The sequence below is a fragment of the Eucyclogobius newberryi genome, unplaced genomic scaffold (genome assembly GCF_026437365.1).
Source record: "Eucyclogobius newberryi isolate DKJ021-1_F unplaced genomic scaffold, fEucNew1.0.hap1 SCAF_7, whole genome shotgun sequence".
NCBI classification, from domain to species: domain Eukaryota; kingdom Metazoa; phylum Chordata; class Actinopteri; order Gobiiformes; family Gobiidae; genus Eucyclogobius; species Eucyclogobius newberryi.
The window spans coordinates 14015399-14028816 of record NW_027316389.1 but is presented as its reverse complement, the minus strand read 5'-3'; the positions used below and the strand labels follow the sequence as shown (position 1 = coordinate 14028816).

Here is a 13418-nt window from a genome sequence, read left to right as displayed (position 1 = left end):
TTCCAGCTGATGATGGAGAGGGTGTTGGAGCTCGGCCCTCATTAGCTTCCTTTGTGTTGCATTACTGTAGGAGTCAGGATGTGGCTTTGTGTCGGCGGAGTGCAGTGGAAGCACATGTGGCTCTCAACGAGGCAAAAGAGGAAGCGTGCGTCAAGAAAACGAACGGCGTCTCCAACGACATTCAATCACCCGTCACTTTCAACAATATGACTCGGTCCTTGCAGGTTAATTTCCTCCCATTTCTGGTCTTATCGCAAAAACGCAGGCTGGCAATCAAAGCAAGATACCCGGAGTTATAATGGGGTCGATTCATGTGCCTGTGTGAAATAAAACAATGATTGCATTTATTATTTTGCTTAAAACTTGTGACTTGGGTGAGATTGCACAATGAAGAGGGCAGTAAAAGAGAAGAGGGGCGAGGGGAAAGACTCAGCTCGTGACTGGAATGGCGGCCCGTGAAACGCAACGCAGAGCAAGCACAAAGTTGCTAGGTGATGGGAGCACAGAGTGGGGGCATTTGTGTGGAAAGAGGAGGACAGGGATGGAGGGGGAGATTTCATATTGCTGTCCGAGAGCGAGAGAGAACCAGCAGCAGCAGAGGCGGCGGTGGCGGCCCCCTCAGAGCAAGACGGACAGGTTCCTCCAGATTGAGCCACTCAGACACTTCCACGTGGGCACCGCACGGAATAAAGCCCGGACCAAGGATGACATCACTCCAGTTTTCCATTGTTTCACAGCTCTGTGCGTTTGGTTTGGCACAAAATCGAAAATCATCAACATATTCCAATGCTTTCCCCCCTTGTATATACAGTAAATATTTGAAAAAAGTACTACAGATTTGAAAAGTTGTTAATAGGTCAATGTTAAGTGCAATTGTGGAAAATGTGTATCACCAGGCTCCACCAGTCTACAGTGCATAGTAAAAGTGACTGAGACTAGTTTAGCTCACATACGGTAACGGGTAACGCACGCGTCCTCCACGTAAGTAAGTCACCGGGCAACACTCACCGATTCAAGGTGTACGAGCCGTTCCGTTTGAACCTCATCCTGGACGAGAGGAAGCGAATGAGGAAATCCAGAATTGACAGCGTTTGGTTTTTCCTCCACGCGCCTCGAACCGAGCGGCAGAAAGCGTCCTCCGCGGCGCAGAACAAACAAAACAATCGCCAAACAATAAAAGAAGAAAAAAGGGGGACTCGCTCTTTGCAGAGATCTCCCTCTTCCCAGCTCCACTCCTCCTCCTCCTCCTCTTCCTCCTCCTCTTCGAGATCTCTCCCGGGTTTTCACTTTCCGCGGGGCAGGGTTTGGTTTTGGGGAGCAGCGAGTCTCTCCCGGTCCTCGTGACGCGCGGGGGATAAAGACGCGGGATTTCGACGCGCGCGCGGTCCCGGTCGCGTCGAGGCGGCTTTGTGCGTGTCGCGGATCCACGCTGACGCAAAACCACCACCACGTTCTTTCTACTTCCTAATAAGAAACGCACCACCCCCCGTGAAACCTGAGCTTATCTGCCTGGATTTTCCACGCCGTTCACGCGTCGCTCCGGCTCCGTCGCGCGCGCCGTTATGGCACAGAAAGCGCGAATCAGTGCGTCCCGTTCGCAGCCCCCCGAGCGGTTATCGTGTTGCGTTTTGCGAGCTATTTTTTGCACATTTTATATATTCCTCCATAGGCTCCTCTCAGCGCCCGCGAGGCTGAGGCGGGTCTGCGGCTAAGAATAGGGCCATTAAAGCCGCTGTAATCCACGCGGCCTCGTCTCGAATGTGCGTCTCTGCACGCGCGGACAAAGCCACTTTACGTTCCGAGGTGACGGGAGTGAACGGAGCTGAATGAAGTCGTTTGCTCGTCTATTCCATGGGTCTGTTCTGGGTGGCAATCGCCTCGAATAAAAGCGGGACATGTTGTGCGTGGTGGAAATTAAAAACGGCTAAAGTACGATGTCACATAAAAAGCACCAAAAAAATAAAGACTGGAATTGCAATAGCTCGCCACTAAGGGTGTCAAGGTTATTGGGTTAATTGGAAATCGTGATTATTCAGATCGCAATATGATCATAAGAACCGAAAAATAATAATCGTGACAGTTTAAGAAGCAGTTTTTCAAACCTAAATGTAAAGAACTGTTTTAATCTAGCCGTTTATGTCAAAATAAACTGTATTTTGTCTTTCAGAAAGTTAGTGTCAGACCATGGGACTGTTATATATATATAACGGATATTGTGACATCCCTCATCACTACATTATTTCAACCCAGAAAGTCAGTACAACTTGGGAAACACAGTGAACCATCCATGGCAACAACACACGGACTCACCCACTGACCAATAAGTTTCTATAAATCAAATGTTCCTTTGTTTAGTGTCTTTTTTAAATTATCCAATGGAAATGCATATAAATAAAAGGGAAGAGGAGATTAAACATGTGCCATGACTACAAAAGTTAAACAGGAGCCAGATGTGCAGCTTTTAATGGGCCAATTTAATTCAACATGTTCACGTTTTAATTTGCCTGTTAAATTCCATCGCTGTGACCTGCTAATATACTTTAAAAATGTGCCTTCTCATGACTCAACTATATTTCTCAATAACCTTTGCACAAGTCTCAGGGAAAAGGAGGGAGATAATAAAAATATGAATGTAAAAACTATAGGGGAGGTATTTTTTGGCATTACATCATGGTGCAGAGACTGGCCCCAGGATCGTTTATTACAAAAAAGCAGGCTGGCACCAGAAGTGCTGATCAATGGGGCCCGAGGAGCTGCTTGCTGCTTGCTGCTTGCTGCTTGCTGCTTGCTGCTGCTTGCTGCTGCTTTCTGCTGCTTGCTGCTGCTTGCTGCTGCTTGCTGCTGCTTGCTGCTGCTTGCTGCTGCTTGCTGCTGCTTGCTGCTGCTTGCTGCTGCTTGCTGCTGCTTGCTGCTGCTTGCTGCTGCTTTCTGCTGCTTGCTGCTTGCTGCTGCTTGCTGCTGCTTGCTGCTGCTTGCTGCTGCTTGCTGCTGCTTGCTGCTGCTTGCTGCTGCTTTCTGCTGCTTGCTGCTGCTTGCTGCTGCTTGCTGCTGCTTGCTGCTGCTTGCTTGCTGCTGCTTGCTGCTGCTTGCTGCTGCTTGCTGCTGCTTGCTGCTGCTTGCTGCTGCTGCTTGCTGCTGCTTGCTGCTGCTTGCTGCTGCTTGCTGCTGCTTGCTGCTGCTTGCTGCTGCTGCTTGCTGCTGCTTGCTGCTGCTTGCTGCTGCTTGCTGCTGCTTGCTGCTGCTTGCTGCTGCTTGCTGCTGCTTGCTTGCTGCTGCTTGCTGCTGCTTGCTGCTGCTTGCTGCTGCTTGCTGCTGCTTGCTTGCTGCTGCTTGCTGCTGCTTGCTTGCTGCTTGCTTGCTGCTTGCTTGCTGCTGCACCAGTGACTGCAGAACTACACAGCCTCCAGGGGAATGAAGGATGAGGAGGATAAAGCGCAGATGAGCTCCAGACTTTAGGTGCAGAAAATGACGAGCGATTCAGCCTTTGGTAACGCTTTAAGTCATGCTTTTTGCGGTTGAATTTTGCAGCCTCAAAGTTGTCAAATATCTGTAATTAATCATTAAATTGGGGATTGAAAAAGTGCATTTGGTACAGAGAAATTTGTATGAAAATCTGTAACAAAACAGGTGTGTTTGGGGGAACTTTGAGTCACAGCCTTTTTCTAAAGTTACAGGTTTTGAAACGAGGTCTGACACAAGTTCTCAAAATACTTTTTTCAACTTCCTCTAACATTTTAGAAGGGTTGTGGTGATTTAATGTGTCCTGTTGTCACAATTCTAACATGTAATCATACTTTGTTTTTTCAAATCAAGGTAATTATACAATATACTGAAATTTTCAACACAAAACAACAGTACTTTCTTTATGTTACCATGTCGTCTTTTACTAACTCTGACAAGGCCCAAGATCATTCTAAAACTGTCCAGGAAAGGTCAAATTTTGTGTTTTTAGTATCAATACTTGCTCAAATGAATATCTAGTTTTGATACTAGTTTTTTTATGTCAAAAGTAGAGAACCAGACACTAGAGTCCTGTCCTTGCAGCTTAGAAGATCCAGTGTCTTGTTGTTAAGGGTTGTGCCCTAGGGTTGTCAAAAATCAGATGCTAAATCGATACTAAAACTGGTATTGTAACTAGATACCTCATTATCCTCAGTATCGTAAAAGTTAAAAAAAAAAAAAAAAAAATCACTTACGGGACAAAATCTGACCTTTCCTGAACAGATTTTCAACTCTCTTGATCTTAACTTGTTCAAGACCTCAAAGAATTCACTATTATTTTGTGTTGAAAATGACAGTCCATCATCTAAAATATGTAAATGCGGTCTTGAAATCGGTATCGAGCCCATTCTTTAGGATGAAAAAATACGAGTTTGAAATGTGAGTATCGTGACAATGGATGAATGAATGTTGAGATGTCGGATATAAACTGGACGTTGCATTGCGTTACAACCGTAGTTAAAAGGTCGTCACAAATTAAACTTGTTTTTATACCTCCCGTCCAAGCAAAACAGTTCTTTTTAAGCCTTTGTGTCTTTGTCCCTGCAGTTATTCATCACCCACACAACACGGCCACATCTCTTGGTTTTATTGCCCCCCTTTGCAGCCCCTCCATTAGGCCAATTTGCACCTCGTTTTGCAACGCTCATTTCCAGCCCACACTCGTGTCCATCTGCCTGGCCGTCGCTCCGTGTTACGCAAGAATGTGATGTGATCTCCGGAGCGCGTGCATCCCTGCATGCTAATGACGGTACTCGAATGGATTTATCGCACTGCTACTGCTGCTGCCGATTCCCCCTCTTCCACACGAGTCCCATTTGCTCGCTTCTTGGTATTACTGCGAGGCAGTCTTCCAGATGAGGAGCACGCACACACTGCAGACGTTGTTAGGGAGCCGCTCTGACCACCCCCCCCTCCTCGCTCTGGCTTTCCAGGAATACGTTGCACAAACCACACACCGCAGTGCACAAACAAAGTGGCCTAAAACGGTGAGGCCGGTTTGTGAGCGTTTGAGAGGAGAGACTGACGGAAAGCACAACCCCGTCCGCAGTAAGCTCCAGATGGTGGATTTTTGCCAAGCCGCTAGTCTCCTTGTTGAAAGTTAAAAAGGTGCACTGTGGAACTTTTCTGGTGGAGGGGGGGAGGTTTTATCCGCTTTGCCCGGCAGGTTTACATGTCTTTGCAATTGTTACATCGTTTGGTTTGAGGCGGTAAATGTTTATTGTAGTTTTTAAAGCAGTCAAGAGGATGCTTTTGAAGGAAACTAGAAAGAAGAAAGTTGAAAATGTGAGGAAAAGTAGCAATGAGTTATGAAATAAGTAAGAATTTCGCCGTCTACAGTATGTCATTCATGCACTAAACTCCATCCAAAATACAGGGGCCGTTTACGCACAAGGAAGATTTATTTTAGTTAAAAAATCAAGCATCAAATCAACAAAATAAAAGGTGTTGGTTGAATTTGTTAAATAACTATTGTGTGAATTAGACGCGCTTTTTAAAAATCCAAAATCATCTTCAGAAATAAACAAATTTGACAGATTCTGGACCAAGTGTGACTCTAATTTCCATTTAGATGTGCCGTGATTTTGTTTCTTTTAATGTTCAGTGCTACTTGTGTTCTTTTTATTTAGTTTTTCGTTCTTTGGTCGCGTTCTGTATCGTTTTTATATATTTAATATTCTTAAAACATTGAAAATAAATAAACTAATATACCGCCTTCATGGAGACAGGCAGGTGGCGCCACCAGGCCAAGTTACCGTAAGAATGAATCTTTTACAACTATTAAAACAATATAAAATAACTATTAGATTGATAAGCAAGTCACACAGCATAGCTTTAATATATGCTACACATGACCAGCTGCAATTATCAAAAGTTTTATCATCAAAAACTTGAAATATTCACGTTTCTCACGTCATTTGGATGGACCGTACTTCTTGCTTTGTCTGAGTCATCAAACCTCTTTTTGCAGCACATGCCGTGTTTCAGAGCTTCCCTTTTATCCAGATAACGACTGTTCGATCCCTCAATTAGTCGACGGTCGTTCCAACAACCGATTAGTTGCGATTAATCGATGAGCTCGTCTCAGCCTTACACATGACATACAGCAAACTAACAAACGTGTACCCAAACGTGAACTTTAACATACGTAAAGCGGACACAGGTAAGCATTCAGCTCTTGGGCTTCTCAGAGGGAGCAGTATATGCAAGATCCCACAGATAAATACGTCCCGGCCCAAAGACGCCAGCAGTCTGTCCACGTGCAGCGAGGGCCCTCTGTAACTCACCCGTCTGTCTATTTAGTTTCTGTCACAAAGTTCATCTAGATTAGGGTGTTTATTTTGGCATCGGTCAGCTAGAATAGCACAACTCGAACGTCCTCTTTAGTGCCCTGAAGTCAAACTTTTATTAAAGTGTTTCTGCGCACAAAAATCATCAGTATCGTCCCACATCTAGAAAGCTGACAGAGGAAATGAATTGCAACTCTACACCGATTACTGCACAGACAAAGAGGAAACTCGGGGCAACTAATGCAGCTACCTCAGAAAAGTTACACACAGCCTACTCTCTAAAGATTTAGATTAGATTGTAGAGGAATCCCGATAATTTTATAATAAATGGTATGAAATATTACTTACAAATGTTCAGTAAAAGTAACTTCATGATGAAATGGGAAAAAGGCAATAATTGACTACAAAAATGTGACAAAAGTTAATAGAACCTTGTGTTTTTACTGAGACTATGCTGGCACAAGCCATCTATATTTGAATAATTTTATTTAATACAGTTGATTGAGAATACATGTCACTTATTGCCTCTGCTGATCAAAAAAAAAAAAGATTAAATATTGTTCAATGTTTATGACAACACTAAAAGCATAAAGTATAATTTGTTCTGCTTGTTTTTAGACTCTTTTAAAAGGGAAACACTGTTATTATTATATTAAAATTACAAAAAAAAATGCAAAATACTAATATAATAACATAACAATACAAATACTAATATAATAACATAACAATACAAAAACAATATTTTCAAGTATTTATTAATTTTTTCATTTAATATTTTTTGCAGCAGAGGCTCTTAAAAAAAAATCTAAAAAATGTAATGCAAAATACTAATATAATAACATACAATACATAACAATACTAATACAACAATATTTTCAAGCATTTATTAATCTTTTCCTTTAATATTTTTTGCAGCAGAGGCTATTAAAAAAAAATTCTGAATGATGCAATTAATTTTCCACGTTTTCGATGAGGCCGCAAGAACGACTCCACCAGTGCCAGAAAACATGAATGAAAACTCCCAATAGACGGAGTATGACGCCCCCTGCTGTTCGCCCAGAAAACCGCGCCTTTCACCACAAACCCGTAGCCCCTTTTTCCCCTCCTCCTCATCAGGTCTGTGGAGAGAGGGTTCTCAGTGGAGGCTGCAGTGTTGAGAGAGACACTGCAGTCCCGGCCTCGCTCCGGTATTGCAGGCATGCGATTAAAGGCAGCGTGGGATCGATAAGAGCGCTAAGGGACGAGGGCGAGGACAGAAGATTAAGAAGAGGAGATGAAAAAGGACAAGGCAGTGAAGTAGAAGGGAAGCAGGCCCATGCCGCCGTGACAGGTGGAATGGCTGGTATGTTCGAGGCCATGAAGGAACTGTCAAAAATCTGTAGGAATGCCATGTTTAAACAAGATGGATAGAAAAATACATTCACACCGTTGTAAGGCTGATTGATTATGGCAAATATTAAAGTCACGGTTGTCTATATGAACCCGGAGAGAAAGTATGGACCAAATGACATGCATTTTTTAAATCAGGGCTGCTATTAATGATTATTTTAATAGTGGACAAGTTAGCGATTATAATTTAGATCAGAAATTAGTCAAACAATTCCAATCTTAATTTAAAAAAACAAAGAGCAAGAACTGCTTTTAGATGTAGATTCTGTTCTAATTTTTGTTAAATGTCTCTATTAAATGTGTAAATGTTTTTGCTGCTACATTTTCAAATTTTTTCACACTGTCAGTCTTTAAAGAAAAAAGTCTAGGACCTCTATGGGTTTTTCTGACCTGGTTAAAGACAGGTTAAAAGGCGTAATGGACGATTTTTCGCCGATTTGAGAACTCAAGCGGAAGTGCGCATGCGCAATAAATAGTTAATAGTAAATTCATTATCAACCAAATAAAAGCTTGAAATATGTTCACTTGGAGGCTTTTAGACAGAATATTTATGATTAAAGCAAAATCTGAACTATTTTTCCTTTTATTGACCATTTGAATAATGTTTGTCTTTAGTTGGGGCTTTAGAGTCTGCATAGTCCACAACAATTAACAAAATACAACGACAATAGTTTTTTTTATATAAATGAACCTGTCAATATATCACTGTTGCCCTATATTTAGATGATACTTCATTTTCAAAAGCCACTGTAGAAAAAGTGCTCCGGGTTTTGGGGGGCAGAACACATCATTTTGAACAAAAGTTAAATAAATTGTATTTTTGACGATTTGGTTTTAATAAATGAACAGAGCAATAATTGAGCTCTCTATTGTTGCAACACCTTTGGCAGTCACTAACAGAGTGTACATCAGGTTCAATCCTTATCTATATTCTATCTTGATGTATACTTTTGAGAACAGCATGCCCTGGGTGTGGATATTAAAGACTAGTGGAGTCATGTGATCTGTACTGGAAAAAGCAGCAGTGCCTCGTGCGCACTGGGAAGGCCTGCCAGCCACGATTATGCAACGAGATCTAATTTCATGCTCATAGGATTTCTATACTTTTCTCCCTCAGTGTTTCCTGATCTCTCTAAAGACTATTATCACTCAAGCCCTCCTCCAATATCACGTTTAGAGAGGCCTTTACCAGGAAGCGATGTAGAATGCACTCTGCAGAAGTAGGGCCAGGTGAGAGCTGAGCGGTGAACATGGGCCCCCTCTTGTGGAAGAAAATAATATTGTTATATATTTTTACAGACTCATCAATCATGTTAAACTAGTTATGATTTCAAAATGTAAAATGATTTAGGTTTAAGTGTTTGGTCAGTCGGGTTTTTTAGCGAGACGAGTTTAGATCAGTGTTCATTTTGACTAAAATGTTTTCGTCAAGGTCATATTTTTGCTGACTAAAACTAAATAAAAAATAATAAAGACTAAAACTATGACGACAATTACATGCATCAACTAAAAGCAGTCATTTTTGTCACCTATAAAAGTACCAATATTTTGGTCACATAATAAAAGACTTTCACTTCAGTCTCAGAGCCTCAAACCAGAACATGGTCAGGAAGAAATGCAATACAAATCATCATTGTAACAATACAATATATAATTTCTGGTTGGTTAAGAGTAAATAAACCAACAAAAAATATTGACTAAATCAAGATCAAATAAATAGGATAAATTATTTTAGTCAAAAAACGTATGTGCCGAAATTAGAATTTAGACGAGTTATTTTTGTCACATGACTTTCATTTGTTCTATAACTTTGTCACAACACAGACTTGACCTTTGGTGACTTGCATTGCCTGAATAAAACAGTCAACAGCTGTTTAGTAGCATTTCTTTAAGAACATTCATGTGCACGTGCTCGCAAAAACAGCAAACAACAAACTTAACAAAATGGCCAAAACACAGGTGATAAAAGAACATCGGCCTCTCATTTGTGCCTAGACATTTAAACCACAGTCTATGGTTTGAACGTGGGGAAAAAAAACAGAATGACTCAGACATTAAAATGTTGAGCGTAAACATGCTAAAAAGACATGCATTTGCTTGAGACATGCAAAAAAGCCCAGCGTGTTGGTACTGAGCCTCAAACTGCCCGGAGAGACACAGTCATGATCTCTGGCTCCTACTAGAAAAGCCCTGCCCAGGTAAAGCAGCTAATCCTCACAACACACGCAACACACAACACACGCAACACACAACACACACAGCCAGCCTTTATGCAACATTCAGTCCTTCTATCCAATTGTGCAGAGGTCAAGATGTCCTGGAAGGCGAGTGAACTTTAAGCACTTTTCAGACAGCACAAAGCAGCTCAGCCACCTCAGAAAACAAGTGGGTAAGGTGAGGTGAAGTAATATGGTTAGGTCAGCTGCCCCGAGCCACACAATCAAGTATTTATGCCCATTATTAAAGTGCTACAGCCGGGATGGAAGTGGCCCTTGAAGAAGAGACGCCGTGCGACAGTTTTCATGTCCTTTCCGGTGTTTGTTTGTGTCACTGACGAGCTAAATGTACATTGTCGCAATAACACATTTTGAAGTGCGATATAAAGGAATCAATAATAAAGCACAATAAAGAAAATGCAGGAAGAGCCTAGTAAATGTACAATATTGTTATAAACTATCGCAAATCGTGTCTATAATAGGGCAACACAATAGTTATTATTTCAGTAGTCGACAAGTCCACTCAGCGTTTATTATATTGATCAGTTGACTTATTAAACAATTATTTATATTGATCATTGACACTTATTTAGTGCATTTCTAACCAGACAAAGAAAATATAATGACAGAAGGCTTCGAGATAGAGAATAATTTGAAAGTGAAATAAAGAAATTATTTACGAAAATTAAAAATTGTACACTCTCTTTTTCAAATTTTGATTTAATAATACTGTGATGATTTTAACAGTAGATTCATGGCTGCAGCTTTAGTCTATAATGAGCCATAAAAGTTACTAATTCAAAAGAAATACCACACATTTCCCAACACGTGCGATGGAAAAGGGACACACAATAAATAATAGGCAAAAAACCTATTGCTCCATCTATCATTTATTGAACAATAAGTGGATATAAGTTTTGTTATCGAGACCGTGCTACATGTGCAGAGGTTGACCACCATTTTCTTGTGTTACACCCTCAAAGAATAAGACATTCAGTGCTTAAAGCTGGGCCCACGTGATATCATCGATAACATTGTGTGTTGCGGTGAAAGAGACGGCTCACTTCTGCCGGTCGTGGACTCGTGATAAAAGCAGTGACTGACAGACGCCCTGCTGGAGCCGCTGTGAGGCAGGAAAGCACTTCCTTTTGTCTGCGCGACTTATCGTTTCGTAGTGACGGCCACTTCCTGCCGACTGTGGCCCGGGGAGAGGTAGAAGAGCGAGGAGGAGGAGGAGGAGAAGAGCGAGGAGGAGGAGGAGGAGAAGAGCGAGGAGGAGGAGGAGGAGAGGTAGAAGAGCGAGGAGGAGGAGGAGGAGGAGGAGGAGGAGGAGGAGGAGGAGGAGGAGGAGAGGTAGAAAGAGCGAGGAGGAGAGGTAGAAAGAGCGAGGAGGAGGAGGAGGAGGAGGAGGAGGAGGGTAGAAAGAGCGAGGAGGAGGAGAGGTAGAAGAGCGAGGAGGAGGAGAGGTAGAAGAGCGAGGAGGAGGAGAGGTAGAGGAGGAGGAGGAGGGTAGAAAGAGCGAGGAGGAGGAGAGGTAGAAGAGCAGGAGGAGGAGGAGAGGTAGAAGAGCAGGAGGAGGAGGAGAGGTAGAGGAGGAGGAGGAGGAGGAGGAGGAGGAGGAGGAGGAGGAGGAGGAGGAGGAGGAGGAGGAGGAGGAGTGTAGGGAGCGTTACAGAGCAGGGCGTGGCGGAGATAACAGGGACAGGCACATACACGTAACCACGACTAACATGAAACTATCCAATAAAGTCACTTTTTGAATGAACGTGGAGATGGAGATGGAATGGATTATTACATAGCATACATATATTACTTAGTATAAAAATATCACGTCACGCTCACTTAAAGCACTATAATATGCTGTTATTGCAGCTTTATTTATTGTTCAGACTCAACATGACATTAGAACATTCATTTAGGTCTGTAAAGCGAATAAGCTTGATGACCTGATCCTATAGCAAAGCAGCAAATGTACAAGAAAAAGAAACCGCTTCAACCACATTACATTTCATAACAGCTCGACTAATTCATTTCACCCTGGAGAGACGTGGTCCAAAGAGACCACGAGAATGGACTGTTTAGCAAGCTTTATTTGCGAGTTATTTGGCGCTCAGACCCCGGCGGAAGACGTTGCAATCATGGGCACTCCATGATCTATTTGTATTAGATGTCTCCCCCCGGAGCCTGGAGACTGGTGGTGGTAGATGTGAAGAGGAGGTAGAAGATGAGGGGAATGCAGAGGAGGAGCTGGGGAGGTGGTGGGTCGCAGTACGGTTTGAGCGGCCGAGCCATCTGCCTGAGCGCTTAAATGCGACCGCCTGGGCGCTGATTGGGAGCAGGGAGGAGTCACTGGGAGCGTTGATTGGGGATGAGGAGCAGGTGCGAGGGCCATGGTACAGACGCCCCCTGACCTTTCACCCTACTTCTTTGGCCGGGAAAAACTGCATAACCTCTTTGGGATAAGCGCAGAAACCTGGGAGAGTCCATGGTGAAGTGAGGGATCTGACTCTCACAGACGGACAGGCGGCGCCCGCTTGAGTGCGATGATGGTGCTGGGGAGAGGGGTCCTTCCATGGAGGCCTTGACGTAGATGGGTGGAGTTAGGTCTTCCAGGCTGAATTTACGCAGGCTTCATTTCTGACTAAGGCCAAGTGTTACAAATGTCTGTCAAAACTCTGACACAGTATTCCCTTTTGCACAAAGAGCAACAGTTAGTTCTGACCTAAATAATATCAAACAATTGCAGCCCTTTGTGAGAATGTTTATAATATGGTAATACCTCTTTGACGATCTGCTTTTAAGGGGACTTTAATTGCGATTTCGAGTTGATCGCGGTATATATTGTGTATATATTGTGTATATTTCACTTCCTCTCTTCACCACCACCCAAAAGGTTAAGCTCCGAAAGGGCCAACGGATCAGATGTCCGTCTATTTTTATAACCTTTTGCTGAAGTGCAGCTACAGTAGACTGTTGCTATTCCCGTCGGCACTTCGTAAATAGCACCATTTAAAGTGGACTCAGAAGTGGACTGGGGTCAGGAGAATGACGCATCGTAAAAAGTGCATCACGAGGCCCGAACTACCTTTTGTTTTTTTAGTTGTTGTTTTTTTATCCACCTTAAATTATTGAATGACCATTACAGAGTGTGACACAGTTCAGACGGGTCATGAGCAGCGCGGAGAGCAGACGCTGCATTTGTAGATAGCGACTGAACCACAAAAAAAAAGGAAAAAGGGCGTCTGTGACATGTGACGGACCCAGGAGGAAATGCAAAGTTGCGTGAAAGCAGGAGTAAAGCGTCGTCTACCCCTCCATCAGGCTTTATGTGCTATTATGGGCTAATCTCTTCATCTCGCCTCCCGGAGCACACTTAGCCTCGTTTAACCAGCAAACGGCCAGTGATAAATCAGCGGCACGCTCCTCTCCCCTACAATCTATCCCGCAGTGGTCTTTGCTGCCGCACACGCCCCTGATATACGACCGCGCGCCTTCAAACTGGGACTTGAACTTTATTTTATCT

At 43.0% G+C, this 13418-nt stretch overlaps 1 protein-coding gene across 2 annotated transcripts in view; it reads right to left on the bottom strand.

Annotated features, from left to right (window-relative positions):
- Positions 1-13418, bottom strand: part of mob2a (MOB kinase activator 2a) — a 62349-nt gene that overhangs the window by 32608 nt on the left and 16323 nt on the right. The window contains exon 1 of one of the 2 annotated variants that reach the window (XM_072435989.1): positions 1009-1192. The exons of the other annotated variant lie outside the window; for it this stretch is intronic. Coding sequence (XP_072292090.1) covers positions 1009-1046 — 38 coding nt within the window. The 5' untranslated portion in view covers positions 1047-1192. Of the gene's footprint in view, positions 1-1008; positions 1193-13418 lie in introns of those variants that run through there. 2 annotated transcript variants of the gene reach the window in all.